Source organism: Zootoca vivipara, chromosome 6 (genome assembly GCF_963506605.1).
Source record: "Zootoca vivipara chromosome 6, rZooViv1.1, whole genome shotgun sequence".
In the NCBI taxonomy this organism is placed as follows: domain Eukaryota; kingdom Metazoa; phylum Chordata; class Lepidosauria; order Squamata; family Lacertidae; genus Zootoca; species Zootoca vivipara.
The window spans coordinates 78,747,528-78,767,608 of NC_083281.1; the positions used below are offsets into that span (position 1 = coordinate 78,747,528).

Genomic DNA, 20,081 nt, shown 5'->3' on the forward strand with positions numbered 1-20,081 from the left:
GGCCTTGGCTTGGGCTAGTATTTAAATGTGACCTAAGGCCTCCACCCTGTATCTCCATTCCTTGGCCCTGGCCTGACTCTGTGGGTTGTCTGGTAATAGGCCCCCTTCAGATCCCCCTGAGCCTAAGCCGCAGAGTCCCCCGTCTCGTGGCGGAGGTGGGGTTTGTAGGTGTGGCGCGTTGTTGTGGCTAATCCCTGTGACTGCCCCCACGTGTCCCGATCCATGATCTATTCTGTTTGTCCCCCCTCCTCCGCGACCAGCGTATCTCATGACGTTTTGAAGGATGGTATTTATTTTTGTCTTGTGGTTATTTGGTGGGGGATTTTGGGGGGGTAGTGGTGCCCCCAAGTGCATTGCTGTGGGTTATTCCCCCAGCGGGCCTAGTGGGGGCCTGGCAGCAGGGGCCTACATAAAACAAAGGCCTAGGGGTCTGATAATGGCCGCCTTGGTGGTTTCAGTTGCTTGGTTGATGATGTCATTTGGTTTGTGGGTGTGGCTTAGATTTCACAGGAAGGGAGGGGGTGGAGGAGGGTATAACGCCACTTGAGGGCTCTGTTTGACTTGGTGGAAAACCAGGTTTCTACCTGCCCAGATGCGAAATTTGAGGGGGGTTTTCCCCAACAACCCTCGGGAAGTGGCCTGGATCGTTGTGTCAAAATTTCAGGACGATCGGTCAAGCGGTTACGGAGAAAAGTTCGGCCGACACTTTCAAGATTTTTACATTTATATATATATATAGATTAGAAGACATCTGAAGGAGAGGCTGAGAATTGAATCCGGGACCTTCTGCACACAGAAGTCAATAGGTAGTGGTATATCAACTCAGTATAAGGTAGCTTTCTTATGTTTTGAATAGATATGCATCTTGACCGGGGACAGGAGATGGACAGTGGCATTTCATAGAATCATAAGATCATGGAATTGTACAGTTGGAAGACCACCTGAGGGCCATCTTAGTCTGAACCCAGGAAAATGCAGTTGTCCCAAACATTGATCAAACCTGCAACCTTGGCATTATCAGCCCCACTACCACAGCTCAGTCACCAAAGTCTGTGCACACATCATAGATATCAAGCCCATGGCTTCTGCCAAAGAATCATGGGAGCCGTAGTTCACCGCCTTTCAGAGCTACAATTCCCAGCATTGTGGGAGAAGTCAGGCGTATGCAACCCAAGTGTCCTGATTGGCACACTCTCCTCCATTGGTGGTTCTCAAACAGAGGTTGGGCAGCCATCGGCCAGGAATTCTTTAGCCGTGATTCCTGGGGTTGGACTAGATGACCCTCGGGGTCCCTTCCAACTCTACAATTATGTGATCGTGGCTTTTGCTTCAACTCCGTTTATTGCTTTACTTCTATAAACGCAAGGAATAAATATTTGCCATTTTAATATTGCAATTTTATGTTATGAATTGCCCTTAGATCTACAAATAAAGGGCAGTATACAAATTCAATCAACCAGTTAATAAATTAACAACCACCACCACCACCAAGCCCACTTTAACTCTCCTTTTCCTGCCTTCCCGATCAATATGCTGCTGCTTCTTTTTCCCTTCAGACTTTTACACTCAACAGCAAACTGCTTCCCCACCTATGGATGGATTGAAACTCTGGAATGCAATTGATCCCGGGCAAGGCAGCTGGGGGGGGGAGAGAGGTTTTCCCAGATCCTCCGGCAGTCCTGCCGCGCGGCTTTGCGTACCCTACCAGTTGGTACAGGCAGAAGGCTATTCTCTTTGGGGCTCATTGACGGTCAATGTAGCGTGCACTAAAGGGATGCCTCCTCTATTATCTGACCGCGTGCCGGGATTGGCTGCGTGACTGTGGGAAACGCCAAGGAGCCCAAAACTCACATCGCTGCTGAGCTGCTGGCGGATATAAATAGAGGCCCGCAGAGAGCTTTGGAGCAGAAGGGTTGCGTTCGGGTCAGACAGCTAATACCCAGAGCTGCCTGACTAAGGCTGACAGGGTCACGGATGGCTCCTAGCTGCATGGTCCACGTGGAGGAAGAGAGGATGCTGGCAAAAGAGAAGAACAAGGTAGGCAAGGGTTTCAGCAGGCCGGTCTTGGCAGAGGTGTCATTACCCTAGAGCTGGTCCCCACATGCTGCCATCCCTCAGTGTCTTGTGTGTGTGCAGATACAACGCCACAAGTTAGAACGTTTAGGATGTCCTCGCACTGCTTCAGTGTTCTGCTTCTGCTTCTCCCCTCTCCCCCATGAAAAGAGAGTCAGATCATACATTCAGCTGTCCATCATCAAGTGCAGATCAATCAAAGGACTGGCTTGTATGTGTGAACTGATGTCGGGGTGTGTGTGTGTTGGGCAGAAGGTAACACTGGCAGAAAGGAAGGCTGTAGGGAGGATAGAGGGAAAGCTCGGGTTGAGCACATACAGTTATTTTAGAAAAGGGTAGGTAGAATATTAGACTGAAGGATGAATGGATAGATTTTCTGGGTGGATCAACAAATGATTATTAAATGGGATGGATGGGATATTTAAATTGAGCTGTTCAATGGGTGTGTGGTTAAACAGAACATTAAGCTGGATGGGTCAGTGGTTGCCAAACTTTTTTGTCTTCCTGGACCACTTGCAAGTTGCTGAGGGTCTCGACAGGCTGTTTACTAAGTCCTCTGTCTGTAGTGGCAGCTGTAATGCACTGTGCTAAATTAAAAATGGATTTTAATGCTTCTTTTATTTCCCTATGTTGCATTGGATGACAATTTGCATTCCCTGGAATTCAAACTGTGCTGCTATTTAATACAACATAAGAAACAAAAGAAGCAACGGAATTTAAAATCACTAGGAATATTTAATGTGGGTGGGCATGCAGTGGATCACCTAAATGATGCTTGGAGACCATTAGTGGTCCATTCACCAGGGTTTGGGAACCCCTAGTTTAGATAGATTAGATAAATCTAGTCTGTCTGTCCATCTGTCTGTCTATCTAGGTATCTATCTATTACCATCAAATGTGAGTTAAGGTGTGCTAGATTAGAGGGGGAGAGAGAGAATTGAGCTAGGAGATCAATTACCCCCTAATGCAAAGGTGGAAATTCTGCTATTCTAAAATCAAACGACAGGCACTGGAAAATTCTGCATGGCCAGTGGCCCCTGAATGCTGTTGCGTAGGTTTTATTCACTGACTTTGTGAAGCTTAAAGGCCTTTTTCCTTCTTTCTCCTTTGCAGCTGAGGAAGCCAGTGGTCGAGAAAATGCGCCGCGATCGGATTAACAGCAGCATTGAGCAGCTGAAGGTCCTCCTCGAGAAAGAATTCCAGAGGCATCAGCCCAACTCCAAGCTGGAGAAAGCAGACATCTTGGAAGTGGCTGTCAGTTACTTGAAGCAGCAGCATCAGCATCAAATGCAGGCACCTGGTGAGTGTGGGATTTCCATCCTTAGGTACCCAAGACTTGTCAGGCAAACGTTTCACAAGTCCCTGAGGTTACTTGTATGCAGGGGGTTTGAATGGCACCTGTAGTGTCTTATTCATTTGACAAAATTTGCTTTCAAAAATAAAATAAAATTGTATGCAAGGAGTAAGTGAGAGTTGTGGAAAGCCAGAGCCTGCCGTGGGTTGTGGGGTCATTTGTTTCCTAGCTAGATTTCCCAGATCAAGGTTTGAGGCCAGTTTGCACAACACATTTTTAAGTATAAGAATACGGCACAGGGAAAATGTAGATATATTCTTCAGGGAGGGATGATTGGTTGACCTGTGGCAGATGCATGCTTCTCCTGCGTTATATGCCCAAAGGTCCCTCAGTATGGTGTGGTAGTGCAGAGTGTTGGATTTAGACTAGGGTTGGAGAACCTGTGGTCTTCCAGATGTTGGACTACAACTCCCATCATCCTTGACCATTGTCCATGCTAACTGGGTCTAATGTAGTCCAACAACATCTAGGAAGCCACAGGTACCCCCATTCCCAGCCTAAATCCAACTCGCTGAAGTACCGCACTATACTGAGAGCTTGCCCCGAAGAATCCTGGGAACCATAGCTTGTTAAGGGTGCCAGGAATTATAGCTTGGTGAGGGGAAAACTGCAGCTACAGTGGTACCTCGACTTACAAGTAACTTGACGTACAAATGTTTCGAGTTACGAAGAGAGTTCCATCCGCCATTTTGGATGTGGTTTAGATAGGATTTTTTCGACTTCCGATTCCCCCCCCCATTGGCTTCTACTTACGACTTTTTCGACTTACGAAGGTCCGTTTGGAACGGATTAACTTTGTAAGTCGAGGGACCACTGTACCAGGATTTTCTTTTGTAGGTGGAACAATGCATGTTAAATGTATGAATAGCCAAAGAAACAGCCATAATCGCACACCTAAGTTGTGCTCACATCTGTGCATCTGATATAATAATTTTTAAAAAAATTAAAATAAAATTATTCCATCTCTCTAGCACTGAGCCAGAAGAATCCAGAGCTTGATTTCAACACTGGCTACCTGCGTTGCTTGAAGGAAGCGCTGCATTTCCTCTCCTTCTGCGAGCCCAAGAGAGAAACGCAAGCCCGGCTGATTAAGCATTTCTGCAAAGTCCACGTCATCGCAGATACGGCTCCCGCCATGGGCTGCCTGCCACCATCTCCTCGAGCCCCACCCAAGAAACAAGTTGCCAGCAAGAAGCCCCCAGCACCTGCCACGGTGATCTGGAGACCGTGGTAGGAGGCGCTGGACGGACTTCCAGTAGAATAACCACCTACACAGAAAAAGACAAAGAAAGCTCAGATAAAACCTAAAGGAATCTTTACGATTCCTCTTTAAGAAGTAGGAAGCATTTGATTTCCAAGGAGGGGAGAGTTGGGTTGTTGTTTTTTGTCGCAAGAAATGTTCTTGCAAAGTCATTTCCCTTCACAATGAAGGAGCGTGGAGGGTCTGCTCTTATGGGCTGCCGTGGCAGAGAGGAGGAGTCTTTTCCTTGGCAGTCTAGAAAATAAAAGAAGGTTTCAGCTTTCTGACAATAGGGAATGCCTTGCCGAGGACTTCCAACAGCATCTGTTGGGAGACTAAAAGACTTCCTGGCTCTCTGTTCATATTGCCTTTCAGAGAGAAGGGGTGCTTTTGTTTCGAAGCTGTAATTTGTATCAAAGTGCTTTAGTCTTTTCTTTCTTTCTTTCTTTCTTTCTTTCTTTCTTTCTTTCTTTCTTTCTTTCTTTCTTTCCTTTCTGAGTGAACCTTCCAGGAACCTCGCTCCACTGACTGAGAATTCTGATACTGTAGTGTGTACCACACTCCAATCTTTGAGCGGGGAGAGATTTCAGAGGTTTCCCATACCATCGGCCATGCTGTCTGGGGCTGATGGGAATCGGCATTCCAACAGCATCTAAAGGGCCTTCCGGTCCTCGCCCCCTGTGTTAGGTTTCACTCGCTGTGTCTTATGCTTCTCCCATTAGGGAGAGTTTTCTGCCTTTTGTGAAGGAAGCACATATTTATGTATCTTTAATAAGGAGAAAGTAATGTGCGTATGTACGTTTGTTGAACACGAACTAACTGGACTGCTTTTATAAAGCGATGTTGCATTCATCCCATGTGGTGTTGAATACTATTTGAATTTCTTTGAGGGAAATGTTAATAAAGAAATCATTTTTTTCTTCCACAATGAACGAATCCATCCTTTCAGCTCTGGAGTAGTATACTTAATAAGCTGCAAAACAACACAAACAAGAAAACAACACACATCTGTTCAAATCTCACCTCTGTAAAGAACCCATTAGGTATAAGCCACTATATAATCATAGGGTTGTAATCCAACTAAGTTCTACTTGAGACAGACCAATTGAAATTGGTGAAATTGACTATCTTGGATCCATTATTTTCAGTTCTATTCTGATATAACTTAATTGGATATAACACATTGGCTGCATTCACAAGGCAGTTCATTCCATTTTCCTACAATCCACAATCTACTCAGAGTAGACCCATTGGCCTTCATCTGCATGACTAACCTAGCCCATTCATTTCAATAGGTCTACTCTGAGTAGGTCACAATCCAATACCTTCCTCCGCTGGTCACTTGCTATGAAGCCCCAGGGCTATTCACTTTCTAGCCCTGCCTCCATACGTATTTGCTTTATTTTTTCATGGCATTTATACTCATACACACATAATTTTATTTTCATGCTGCCTTTCCACGGTTCAAACCATGCTCAAGGCAGCTCACAGCATGAAAAAGAATGCACAACTACAACCTAACAAAAGTAATCATAAACAATATCTAAAGCATTAAAAGATACGCAACAGAATTGAACAATTACCACATTAATAACAATATCTGAAATAAAGCTACAAAAAACCAACAGAAACAATGTCCCAACAATAACAACAACAAAAACCCAGCAACACCCGAGCCCAAGAGTCTTCGCTTTTGTAGCTGGAGTTCGTCCCTCCCAGGACAGGTGGGGAAAGCCTGCAAGGCAAGGGAGCAGATCTTCCAAGGCTCAGAGTCAAGATGACAGAATGGAGTTGCTTAGCTAAAGTGTTAGAATAGTTCAATATGGGTGCAGAATTCAGCAGCTGGATTGCTATCAAGTATCACTTGTGTACAAAGGACCTGTCCAACATCAAACTGTCTAGAGCAGTTGGTTGTGCCATACTGTAAGGGGGAGACAGTATAGAGAACCTCCCCCTTGCATCAGAAGTAGCTCCTCCCCAAACAGTGATGGAAGCGAGGGCTCTGAGGAAACCAGTCAGGAAGTGGAGGGAGAGTGCCAGGGCTCTGGCAGCATGGGAGAGCCCCGGCTACACAGGAGGGAGGAGATAGAGGGGGAAAGGGGGAAGAAGGAAAGCATGGAGCGTAGACCCTTTCCTCCGGTTCCGGAATTATGCAGGAGAAAAAAGGGGAGGAGGTTTACTGTCCCGAGACTCTTATGTTGGAGGAAGTCACACGGAGGGGCAGTGCCGGATTCTGCCATAGCTGCCAAGTTATCCCTTTTTTACAGGGATTTTCCCTTATGCTGAATAGGCTTCCTCATGAGAAAAGCGAAAACTTGGCAGCTATGGATTCTGCATCGGAATGAGCAGACATGTTTTCCACACCTGTCTCACTGTAAATAGAGTGCAGCAATAAAATACTGTTTAAAGACAAGCATGTGGAGCGTCGTTACTCTGGAGTAGTCGCAAGAACCCCTGACACATACGGTCCCAACCATCCCTGCAGTGTACCAAAACTGAACTCTTTCCAGAGAACAATTTGTTTGCTACCTGAATAGCGCCTGTTAAAACATGCTTGATAAGTTCGAGCCAGTGGGTTTGTTGCAATCAAAGCTTGCTCTATCTCACGGGGTGACTCTAGACTCGCTAGCCAGTCGGATTTTTCTACATGAGGTGTCCTTCAGCTTTTTCAAGGATTTGTGCATGACATGAATATGATGACTAGCTAGGAAAATCAGTTCAGCATTGGGAAAATCAGTTCACCATCACTTTCATACCCTCCTCCAGTTGCCTGATTAGCTGCAGCATTAACACTGCGTCTTGTATCACAGATAGCTCTGGATGGAGCCATTACAATACTGGAGTTCTGCATCGGGACATGAAAGCAAAAAAACAACAACCTTGAGATCATCATCTGCAGCATTGTATGGCACTACCAAGAGGGATGGGGAAATGTCACACAGTCCACAATGCTCATTGGGAATTAAAGACAGCCAGCCATTTTCAGAAAACTTATCTTCATTTGCAAATTCAAAAAAGAAAAAGAAAAGATGAGTTATATGACCCTGGAAAAGCACCTTTGGTCAGGACCTCAAATCCATCTCTTCTGCTGTGACTATCTTGTTTCAATGCAAAGCATAAATTTCTCCTGCCCTTACAAATAACATCTAATCCATGGGTAGGCAAACTAAGGCCCGGGGCCCGGATCCGGCCCAATCGCCTTTTAAATCCATCCCGCGGATGGTCCGGGAATCAGCGTGTTTTTACATGAGTAGAATGTGCCCTTTTATTTTAAATGCATCCCTGGGTTGTTTGTGGGGCATAGGAATCCGTTCAATTCCCCCCCCCCAAAAAAAAATAGTCCGCCCCCCACAGAAGGTCCAAGGGAGTGGACTGATGAAAAGGTTTGCTGCCCCCTGATCTAATCCATAGGAATTCTGTCCTTTGCTTGAAGCGCCTCCCATTTTCTCAGTCCTTTAAACTACAACCAAAGGAACATCTAATACCAATGGCCCCAAGTTCTTGCTTCTCAAGTATGGTCTGTAGCAGCTTGTTCCTCCTTTAACAAGGCCATTAAATGGGCACATACTGTATAAATGACTTCCTTGCCTGTGCCTTCATTTTCCCCTGCTAGATGAGGTATTTCTTCATTGCTTTCCCAGTCCATTCCATCTTTCATAGACTTTTTAACTGAGGAGCTTTCCAATGAATTTGAGTTACATCCCAGCATTGATGAGCAGGCCATACTTAGTGTGGTGGTTGTGGAAGAGGGGATAAGGGTGTCTATTTGGCGAAGGCACTTCAGTGACTCCAGTTCCTGCTATCCCATCAGCCACTTGATTACAGGACACTCCCTTGTCACTCATCCCCTGGGTCCCTCATTAGCCCTAAAAAAAGGTTCAATAATCAACCTTACAAGATATGGCACACGAGGAAAATGGAAGCTCAGGCACAACTTCTGAAAATTAACTTTCTTGTAACACATTCCATCCATGCAGATTTTGGCTGTCTCGGAGAGCAACAACTTCCTACCAATGACAGTGGCTGTTCGTGCTGCCTTGCCCTCTCTGAAAGCACTGTCTCCCTCCCCCCCCCCCCAAAAAAAAACCCCCCACATCAGATCCAGGAGCAGTGTCCATCTAGAAGGCCACAGGTTTCTAACCCCCATCTATCCTACTTGAGCACAGTAAGGAATTAATGTGCATAAAATTTGCACCTGCTATTATTTATAAGGGAGGGACCCAGGTGGCGCTGTGGGTTAAACCACAGAGTCTAGGGCTTGCTGATCAGAAGGTCGGCGGTTCGAGTCCCTGCAACAGGGTGAGCTCCCATTGCTCGGTCCCAGCTCCTGCCCACCTAGCAGTTCGAAAGCACGTCAAAGTGCAAGTAGATAAATAGGGACCGCTCCGGCGGGAAGGTAAACGGCGTTTCCGTGCGCTGCTCTGGTTCGCCAGAAGCAGCTTTGTCATGCTGGCCACATGACCCGGAAGCTGTCTGCGGACAACCGCCGGCTCCCTCGGCCTATAGAGCGAGATGAGCGCTGCAACCCCAGAGTCAGACACGACTGGACCTGATGGTCAGGGGCGCCTTTACCTTTACCTATTATTTATAATAATACATTGTTGTTGTTGTTTATTTGTTTAGTCGTGTCCGACTCTTCGTGACCCCATGGACCAGAGCACGCCAGGCACTCCTGTCTTCCATGCCTCCCACAGTTTGGTCAAACTCGTGTTGGTAGCTTCGAGAACACTGTCCAACCATCTCATCCTCTGTCGTCCCCTTCTCCTTGTGCCCTCAATCTTTCCCAACATCAGGGTCTTTTCCAGGGAGTCTTCTCTTCTCATGAGGTGGCCAAAGTATTAAAAGGCGAAAGATTTATACAATCTGAGGTGAAACCAGAGTATTGGAGCCTCAGCTTCAGGATCTGTCCTTTCAGTGAGCACTCAGGGCTGATTTCCTTCAGAATGGATAGGTTTGATCTTCTTGCAGTCCATGGGACTCTCAAGAGTCTCCTCCAGCACCATAATTCAAAAGCATCAATCCATCGGCAATCAGCCTTCTTTATGGTCCAGCTCTCACTTCCATACATCACTACTGGGAAAACCATAGCTTTAACTATACGGACCTTTGTCGGCAAGGTTTCTGCTTTTTAAGATGCTGTCTAGGTTTGTCACTGCTTTTCTCCCAAGAAGCAGGCGTCTTTTAATTTCGTGACTGCTGTCACCATCTGCAGTGATCATGGAACCCAAGAAAGTAAAATCTCTCACTGCCTCCATTTCTTCCCCTTCTATTTGCCAGGAGGTGACGGGACCAGTGGCTATGATCTTTGTTTTTTTTTTATGTTGAGCTTCAGACCATATTTTGCACTCTCCTCTTTCACCCTCATTAAAAGGTTCCTTAATTCCTCCTCACTTTCTGCCATCAAGGTTATGTCATCAGCATGTCTGAGGTTGTTGATATTTCTTCTGGCAATCTTAATACCAGTTTGGGAATTAAGAATACATATGACATAGTAGTAGTAGTAGTAGTAGTAATTCCACCCTGCACTTTCCCCAAAAGAGTCCCAGGCAGCAAACATATTGATACTTGATGCACAATTAGAAATAGCTGCTAAAATTGAAACAGGCATGCAATTAATTTCATCAGATTGGGGGACATCAAGGTCAGTGGTCTTTAGCAGGTGTGTGGGTCCCACTGCTGGATCTCAGCCTAACCTAAGTTTGGTCACAACAGCAGCATTACCAACATACAAATACATCTCAGAAAATTAAGAAGTGGGTCCCCAAATGCATGCTTGGGTTAAAGGTGACCAATCTAGTGTGCTGTCCAAGGTGCTTAACTATTGAAAGCCAGCTGTCTTGCTCTCCCTTCTTAGGTTTCTTATTATTTTAAGATAGATTTAGACCTTACAGTTCTTCTCCCACCAAGAGCAAGAATTCAATTCCCATCAGTACTGACCACGCACTGGGCAACAATATCTCGAGAGGGTGCTAAACCTTTGCCAAAAAAAACGGACACAGTCACACCAAAGTCACATTTCAGCCCACCATCTTGATTCAAAATGGCTCCCAGAACCCAAATATCAACATAGACCACCACCACCTCAGGAACACTCGAAAGGCATGGCCAAAAAGAGGAAGAAGCCGTACCAAAAGAGGCTGAAGCCGCACCAAAGTCACACCAAGTTCCGGTCCGCCATCTTGTTTCAAAATGGCAGCTGGTGGCCCAGCATCGATGAAAACCAACACACACACCAGGAATCCTTATGTCAAGTTTGGCAATGTTCTATCGAGAGGCTCATTGAACGCAAAGAAAACAAAACTAGTGAATGGACAGAACGGAAAATGATTATTTTGCAAAATATATAGTTGGCTGTTGTTGTTGTTGTTGTTGTTGTTGTTGTTGTTGTTGTTCCCTTTAACTCTGGATGGCTTTCCTCAATGCTGGCAGCTTTTCTCCTGGGAGACCCGGGTGGGGGGTGATATTTATTATGTTGATCCTGCGGCTCAGGGGGACTCTTCCAACAATGCCCCTATTAACCTCCAGAGTGTGGGGCTGGGTTTCTTGGTGTTTCCCACACTTTCGAGCCCATTGATAACATTCATGGGGAGGACAAATGAAGTGTGCCTGGGCCACAGCGCCCATTAGTGCCGCTGTGCAGCTCGCTATTGTGCCGGCCGGCAATTTCTGTCCTGATAGGCCATCTGGAGAGCTATGCTTTCCCAGGGACCACATTGAGCGATCAGCATTATCCCCCAGACTCTCTCCCCCTCTATATCCCAACAACAACAACGCTGGGAATTTTATGCTCTCTGACACCAAATCGCTGGCATTGGGGAGGCCTTCCCAACTCATTTCAAACCCTCTTAAAAAAGGTCTAGAAATAGGGGGGGGGGGTTAGAATGAGGGCTCAGAGAAGGGGAATAATAATGATGATATTTTATTTTATTACAGTTCAGCTTGCCCCATATTGGTACATTTGACGGAATCTATGGGAGGCATTGGGAAAGCAAAATCCAGTGGGGTTGTAGCCAATGACAGCCCTTCGCAGAGTAGACCCATTGAAATGATTGTCCATCATTAGCTTAGGTTTGATAATGTCAGTGGGTCTTCTCTGAGTTGGACGCAGCTCAGGGAAATTCTGGTTCAGAAATCCAGGCTCAAAATACTTGGGGAAATGTTGGGATTGAGGAATTGGATCGGGTCGAAGCCAGCTGAGCTGACTCCCTGCTGAAATCAACGGGCCGGGAACGACTTGCCCCATTGACTTCAACAGGACTCACTTAGACTGGATGAAGTCCTATATGTTCTTACCTGGGAGCCAGTCCCACTGACATCACTAGGACTTCTATCTGAGCAGACCTCTGCAACATCGCTCCATAAAGGGCACGGCAGTTTGGGCAGAGGGAGGGAGGGAGGCGGCTGAGCGGATTTCTGTCTGCTTGAGTCAGAGCTCCCTCCCACCCTGCAAACATCTAAATGATTAAAAATCGGCATCAGGTGACCTAGGAGGCCAGGGTTCAAAAGGAGGGAGTAGAGCAGGCATAGGCAACCTGGGCTCTCCGGATGTTTTGGAACTACAACTCCCATGATCCCTGACCACTGGCCCTGTTAGCTAGGGATCATGGGAGTTGTAGTTCCAAAGAGCCAAAGTTGCCTATGTCTGGAGTAGAGCCATGTGCAGCACTTTGAGTTCCTTGGAGAGGCATATAACTGTAATATGTATGTAAATCACTGTTTCCATGTAGAGCAGCGCAGACTACAACTGGTAGTGGTGGTTAGAGAGTGTTGGACTGTGGGAGGGCAAGACTGAAAGTCTGCCACTCAGCCATACAGCTCACCGGGTGACCTTGGAGCCAGTCGCTGCCTCTCAGCCTATCCTACCTCACCGGGTTGTTGTGAAGATAAAATGGGGAGAGGAGAACCGTGTGCATACCGTGAGCTGCTTGGAGGAAAAGGCAGCATTGTTAAGAATAAGTTTGTTTGTTTGCTTGTTTGTTACCCATCCTTCACTTCCTCTGTCCCCTAAGCATTACATATTGCATTTCTAAAAAGAAAAAGAAAAACCCCCAATCAAGTCATCAAATAAATTATCTAACAAAATGAGAAGCTGTGTTCGAAAATCTTCAAACTTAAAATGTTTGTGTGTTTATTATGTAAATAAATAATTGAATATTTAATTATTTCAATAAATAGGATGCGGATCAGGACCCATTCTACCAGCACTGCTTAAAGAGCAGCTCCGTCATGTGCCTCCTACCCTTAAATTGCTGTGTTTAAGCCTTGCCACCCGAGTTTGTGGGGGTTTTTTTCCTTCCTCTTCCCTCCTTGTCCTTTCCCCCTTGCGTATCGTGTCTTCCAGGTGCTAAGCCTGCAGGCAGGGACTGTCTTGTTTTAAAATGATTGTATGTAAAAGCCACCCGGGGTGCCTTTTTGGCTGAAGAGCAGGGTGCAAATGCTCAAAATAAACAAACATAAATAAATAAAAACTTTACCCAACAAATTTATCCAAACTTCCACCAATGAGCTTAGTGGCTGAGGTGGGAATTCAAACCCACACTGTATGTTTCTTGGCATGCCTGCTAGTAACTTAAGTAAGTTTAACAAGTATACAAAGTAAGTTTAACAAGTAAGTTTACAGTATACAATGGGAACATCTATTTTAACATACAATTTTATTTCATAATGAATATTTTTAAAGTACTGACCTTTTTATGTCCTGTAAAATTTAGGTTAATTTGTTATTAACTCTTCTATCCGTAATTTTTAATGTTTTTTTATATTAAGTAAAAGCCCTTAGAGTTTTTCTGCTTATTTTTACAAAAGGGCCTACTCTGAGTAGACCGATTGAACTTTTGAGTGTTACTTTCGAGGGGGTCCACTCTGAGGTGGGCTTCGTTGGATACAACCCCAATCCAGTCACAGAAATTTAAAAGAAGGGTCAAGTTGATAACGACAGTGCCTCAGAGCATGGGCAGAGTGCAATCCCTCCAAGGGGAAAACGAAAAGGATGGATAGAAATGATGCACCACTTTTTTTCTTTTCTTTTTTTACCCTGGGAATTAGCCGCCAGCAGATGGAAGAGGATAAAAAGCTCATTGGTTTAATGGGCCTATAAAGTCTGTGTGGAAAGGAAGAGATTTTTGCAGTGGCAGGAGAATTGGGGGGGGGGGGTAAGCTGGGAGTGTGTGCAACCAACCCCCCCCTCCTTCCCCCCAAAAGGAGGTTGCTGTTTGGGGCATGACTGCCTGGTTCACCTCAGATGGTGTGAGCCCGCAAATCCCTGTTTCCCACACATTGATCCATTCATGCTGTTAAACTGCAGACAAAAGACGTGTGCCTGATTAGGCCTTTCATGCCATCTGGCCTGTACTCTGGAGGGGTGATTTGAAGAGGAGAAGGAGTTGTTGGGGGGGCGGGGGAGAGATGATGGAGAGAAGGAAGGAGAGTTATTTCATGAAGAGGGGCGAACCCACCCACCGCCCCCTGCTCGGGAGTCCCTCGGGGTCTTTGTGACGCGGGTGGCAGTCATCGCTGAAATCCACTCATTTCATATTCCACCCCCCCCCCAAAAAAAACCCTGTACATCCGATTTCTTATCCAAACCTCCCGCATCGCCACCAGACTTTGAGCAGCCCGCCTGCCCAGCTGGTGTGCCCTCAGCGCCATACCAAAGGCAGCGGTTTGTGTCCTAAGGCTGCAATCCTCACCCCACTTATGGTGGGAGTTAAGGGGCCTGCCTGGATTCAATAGGACTGGCTTCCGAATGGATAGAATTGCGCTGGTAGAAGCAGTAAAACAATGTTATTGCAATGGCTTCTGTCGGTGCTGGCATATGCAAGCTTTTGCATCACACAGGATTCTTCGTCAGGTGGCCTGGCGTTGAAACTGCATGTGTTAAGCTAGGGAAGTGTAGCCTTCTGTGTTGCACAGAACTTTGCCACCCGGCTTTGGTCAGATTTTGCTCAATTTGGCAGGAGAGACGCACATTCTTTAAAACCAGCCAAGTCCACGAGGTATAGAGGTTTCCTGACCTCACAGGTTTGAAATAAAACTGGAGGCTTTAAGAGTTCACCGACTCTTGGGGCCGGCGGAAGCTGTTCGAGAATATACAGTACATCACCACTGCCTTCTCTTCATAACCTGTCAGCTATAACTGGGGCTTCAGAAAGGGAGGGCAGGTGTGGTCTCTATGCTCTTCAGAAGCAGAGAATCACAGAGCTGTCGAATTGGAAGGGATCCCGAGGGTCATCTAGTCCAACCCCAGGCAAAGGAGTGGCTGAACATCTATTTTGCACACAGAAGTCCCTAGGTTTGACTCCTGGAGATTCCTGAAAGCCCGGAGATCTGCTGTTAGTCACGGTAGACCTTTTATTTGCCAAAGTACAAGAGATAGTGAAGAAAAATTGAAGGGTGATTTCCTTTAACCAAGTGGAAACCAAGGGAGAGCAGGGAGGAGAATAAACTCCCTCAACTAAGGGCTACCTGCTTGAAGGGACATGGTACTTGCTAAGTGCTACTTGCTTAAAATATCATGATACTTACGAATTATTTCACCTCTTCCAGGACTTTTTATTACTGGCAATAATCACATTACACTCCCCCCCACTGCTTTTGTATTTTCTTCTCTTTTCTTTGATTTGGGGATTGAAAAAAAAATAGTGTTTTTGACCTTTGTGGGCTTTTGTTTTTGTTTTGTTTTTAAGGCTAGGCGACTTTGCTTGCTTTGCTTTTAATTACACAGCAAGGCTACCTAAGTATGCAGTATGGCTGGGGATTCTTTTTGTGCTAATTATGAAAAATAAAATAAAATGAAATTTTTGAATAATTGTTCAGAGGAGGGGTGGAGATTTAACACTATGTAAGTATTATGTGGGTCACGGGTGGCGCTGTGGGTTAAACCACAGAGCCTAGGGCTTGCCGATCAGAAGGTCTGCAGTTCGAATCCCTGGGACGGGGTGAGCTCCTGTTGCTCGGTCCCAGCTCCTGCCAACCTAGCAGTTCGAAAGCATGTCAAAGTGCAAGTTGATCAATAGGTATTGCTACAGCCCCAAGTGCTCACTGGAAGGACAGATCCTGAAGCTGAGGCTCCAATACTTTGGCCACCTCATGAGAAGAGAAGACTCCCTGGAAAAGACCCTGATGTTGGGAAAGATTGAGGGCACAAGAAGAAGGGGACGACAGAGGACAAGATGGTTGGACAGTGTTCTCGAAGCTACGAACATGAGTTTGACCAAACTGTGGGAGGCAGTGGAAGACAGGAGTGCCTGGCGTGCTCTGGTCCATGGGGTCACGAAGAGTCGGACACGACTAAACGACTAAACAACAACAACAGCGGGCAGGTAAACGGCGTTTCCGTGTTTTGCTCTGGTTCGCCAGAAGCGGCTTTGTCATGCTGGCCACATGAGCTGGAAGCTGTATGCTGGCTCCCTCGGCCAATAGAGCGAGATGAGCACCGCAACCCCAGAGTCGGTCACAACTGGACCTTTACCTTTACCTTTTTAAGTACCCATTGTATTGCGGCCTGAGGATGAAGGGAGGCACAGCTAAATACAAGAAGTGATATGTGTGTGTTTGGGGTATGTGTGTACCCAACCAAGTCCTACTCAGTCAGCATAAACCCATCAATGGACCGAAATTAGTCAAGTTCATTCATTGGAATTGTTCTACTCCGAGGAGGCCTATATTCCAGGGTGGACGCCAGCCAGATGCAAAATGAAAAACAAAAACAAAAAAAGGCAGTGTCCTTGTGCACCTTTCATAGGAGAGATAATTTTGGCTGACAAACCTATGCTCCAGCACTCCCCACACCCTCCCCAGAACATATGTTTTCCCTTTTACATTTTGGTTGCTATTCTCTGAAAATCAACCTCACTGTATTCATGCAAGCACACTTTGATGTCAGTGGGAAAGATCTGGGTCTCCCAAATCCTGCTAGCCCCCCCCCCCAACCCTTTTCAAGGGAAGCTTTTGGAAACGGGAAAGTTGAAAGGGGGGGGGAGGAAGGTGTGCGCGCACACAGAGCCTTCCTGAGCATTGCTCCCTGGCACATAATTTCGCTCCATCCTGGGAAAAAGGCAGCATATTGAGATGTTGACGTCCCTCTGGCTCCCAAGGCCGAAGATAATGGCCGTTCCCACATTCCCATCCTCCTCGAAGCTGGTCCCTGTTGTTACGCGCCCCCCACCCCCAGCTCCCCAGTCCACCTGCTCCTTGGGGAACAGTGGTATTATCCCAAAGCGATTCACAGTCAATTTACCATGCTGTAATAGATGCCTCCCCTATTGTCCCGAAGAAACTCCCCCATTGGCCAGGGAGTGTGGGAAACTCCAAGACACTCTGGACCCAGGCATTTGGATGAGGCTTGGGGATATAAATAGAGGCCCCCACTGCCTTTCACTTCCACACGGCGGACCTGAAGCCAAACAGTTTCCTCGCTTTCCTCGGTTAATCATGGCAACAGCCGGCGTTTCACTGGAAATCCAGGCAGCCAAAGCGAAAACCAGAGTAAGTGTTTTCTTCTATCGTCCTGCTTGGAAATGGTCAGATCCGGTCCTGTCAAGAGGGACGGGGTTGTGTGGAAGGCTAGCAAAATGGACATACTGTACTTAACTTCCTTATACTGAGTCAGACCAATGGGCTCAAGGGTTGTAGGCAACAGCCTCCCCCAGACTTATGTGGCAATGTTTGGTGGGGTGGGGATGTTTAAACCGGGGTTAAATTCTGCACACAAGCAGACGCTCTTATAACTGAGCCTCTTATAACTGAGCTCTTATAACTGAGCCTTTCCCCACATGCGATTTGCTAACTCTCTCTTTTCCTCTCCTTGTCTCCTCACAGCTGCAGAAGCCGATGGTGGAGAAGTTGCGCCGCGACCGCATCAACGGCAGCATCGAGCGACTGAAACTGCTGCTGGAGAAGGAATTCCAAAGACACCAGCCCAGCTCCAAGCTGGAAAAGGCTGACGTCCTGGAGATGACTGTCAGCTACCTAAAATATAGCCAAAGTGAGTGCTGGTTTTGTTTATTGATGCTAGAAACCTGTACCGGTTTAATACCATATTCAGTGCATGGATCTCCACCACGACTGAATTCTGGGAGGGGTAGTTTGGTCAGGGTAATGAGGACTGCAGCAAAGATTCCCATGTGCTGCTCAGAGAATGACACTTCCTATGGGTCCCCAGGGTCCTTGGTACAATGACAAGCCCCCAAGGTTCCTTAGGGAGAAGAAATGGCTGTTGGCTAGGTTTAATGTGTTGGGTAGCCATGCCCTTTACGTAGCTAGTGTACATTAGGTCAAAACACCACTGTGGCCACCCTCACCTCTAAATCCCATCTTTCTTCACAGCATTGGCGACATCGTCTGTAAGCAGAACCCAGGATTACAGCAAAGGCTATTCGTCCTGCCTGAAGGAAACTCTGCAGTTCCTGGCCATCCACTCAACGAACTCTGAAACCCAGAGCAAGCTCTTAAGTCACTTCCAGAAGCCTTGGGAGGTGGCTTCCAAGGACACCCCTCCTCTTTCTACCCCCGCTCTGCTTCAGAAGGGGTCACCCCAAGGCGCCATCTCAAAGCCAGCCTACAAATTGTGGAGGCCTTGGTAGGAGAGAGCTCTTATACTCGACATGCGTTTAAGACATCCAGGAGGAGTTGGCAATTTGCCATACAAATCCTGCACCGCGGCTTAATATGTATTGATAGCTGACTGACAGAAGCCTTCCGTATTCAGAAAGGCAAAGTGATCAGAAAGAAAGAACCATTCTGAATGAATGAAGCAAAGTCATCCTTTTATTGGGAGAATTCCGGGCAGCTGTTCCAAGGGGAACAACAAATCATTATAATCGTGCTGTCTTCGGATCTTGATGCTTATTATTAATTGAAAGAAAGTGTGCAGAGATTGTGTGTGTGTGTGTGTGTGTGTGTGTGTGTTTTTGAGGTTTTGTTTGCAAAAAAAGAGTAACTTCTAAGAAGTTTTTGGGCCGTTTTCTTTTTTCAAGAGTCTCTGTGCTTTGTGTGGCTTCCTTGCAGCCACAGCAACAGACTGGCCAGATTTTGGTAGCCGGGGTGAATACCAATGAAGGCTAGGAAACTGAACAACAAATTCGCTGCTTGCTTACTTACAATTCTCAGGGCCACATTCCCTTTGTGGGAAGCCCTTGGAGGCCGGAGGCCGCATTTCAGTGGGGTGGGGCCAGAAGCAGAAGTGGGCGGAGTAATGGGTTGTGAGTGTTGCCTTTCCATGGCAGGCTACATTCCAGCCCTGCAAATACCAGGTTTCGAAACACACACATATCCCCATGCTTCATCCAAGGGCTATTACGAGTTCATGGACATTTTCAGTCAGACAAAAGAACTCAAGGAAGGTGTGATGCAGGGCTTCAATGAAGTTCTGTGACATTTGTAGAGACTTCCAACGCACATGTAGTCTGTGAAACAGCTGCTATTTGGCTGTGCCCACAAATGCAAGAGGCTATTTTGAAAAGGGGGGGGGAGAGAAGGCCTTTGTATGTTGCTGCTGTGATGAAGTTCTATAACATTTGTAGACTGTATAGTGTGGCAAGAGGAAAATGTTACCCTGTGACGATAACGTGTAGAGGATGTTCTTCACATTGATTGACTCTCCAAGGCAGAGTGTTTGCGTTCGAGATGTTGAACGAATGCTTTTTATAAAGGCAGAAACATAGTTTTCTATCCTCATAGGAAGGAACGTAACAGCCCAGAGTGCTGAAATATGTATAATATGAATTGTTTAATGATGTCTTTTATGAAAGGCTAATTGTATAAATTGTATTTACTTTTCTTTCAGTACCATAATTGTTTTTATGGTAGGTTAATTTTTGCTGGCTACCATCCTTGGAGGATGATGTAATGTTGTTGGGTGTGACACACCGAATCTGTAATCCGTTGGAAACCACTTTTGCACAGTGAATGAGAAACAAATAAAACTAGCTTGCCTTACATGCATTTCAGTGTATCCAGTGATTTATTCTGATTTAAGATGGGACACTCTGAGCAATAGGCCTCTAACATCAGGAGTGTGGAGTTTTCACTTTGCTTTACAGCCGGATTGTTACTCATGAGTTAAGGCTGCAATCCTAACTGCACTTACCTGAGGGAAAGCCCAACCGAGTTCAATAGGACTTACTTCCCAGGAGACTTAGTTACGAGGACCGAACTGTTAATCCAATTGTGTTCTATGGGGCAGACTCCCAAATCTGCTTAGGAGAGCAGTTTTAGTGAACTGTACGCACACATAACAGAGCATTTGTTAGTGGTGTTGAGACTTGTTTGGAAAGGCCCCTATTCCCCTCAGAGAGTTACAATATCCAGAGTTCCCTGCGAGAAGAGATTGACTGTTAAACCACTCTAAGAACTGTAGTGGGGGGAATAGGGGTCTCCTAACAACACTCAAGACTACAGCTCCCAAGATTCTTT

The 20,081-nt window shown here is 46.2% G+C and overlaps 1 protein-coding gene across 1 annotated transcript; it reads left to right on the plus strand.

Annotated features, from left to right (window-relative positions):
• The first annotated feature begins 1,916 nt into the window (after nt 1-1,916).
• On the plus strand, nt 1,917-19,590 carry LOC118087103 (uncharacterized). Its single transcript, XM_060276473.1, has 6 exons — nt 1,917-2,037; nt 3,187-3,373; nt 4,399-4,657; nt 16,961-17,153; nt 17,487-17,652; nt 17,994-19,590. Exons 1-6 carry the CDS (start codon nt 1,975-1,977, stop codon nt 18,248-18,250), a joined length of 1,125 nt encoding a protein of 374 aa, XP_060132456.1. The 5' UTR covers nt 1,917-1,974; the 3' UTR covers nt 18,251-19,590.
• Nucleotides 19,591-20,081: the final 491 nt, after the last annotated feature.

Coding starts and splice junctions, on each gene's coding strand:
- LOC118087103 (XM_060276473.1), top strand. CDS start 1,975: ATGGCTCCTAGCTGCATGGTCCACGTGGAGGAAGAGAGGATGCTGGCA. Junction 3,374..4,398: donor GCATCAAATGCAGGCACCTG/GTGAGTGTGGGA, acceptor CCATCTCTCTAG/CACTGAGCCAGAAGAATCCA. Junction 17,653..17,993: donor CTACCTAAAATATAGCCAAA/GTGAGTGCTGGT, acceptor CTTTCTTCACAG/CATTGGCGACATCGTCTGTA.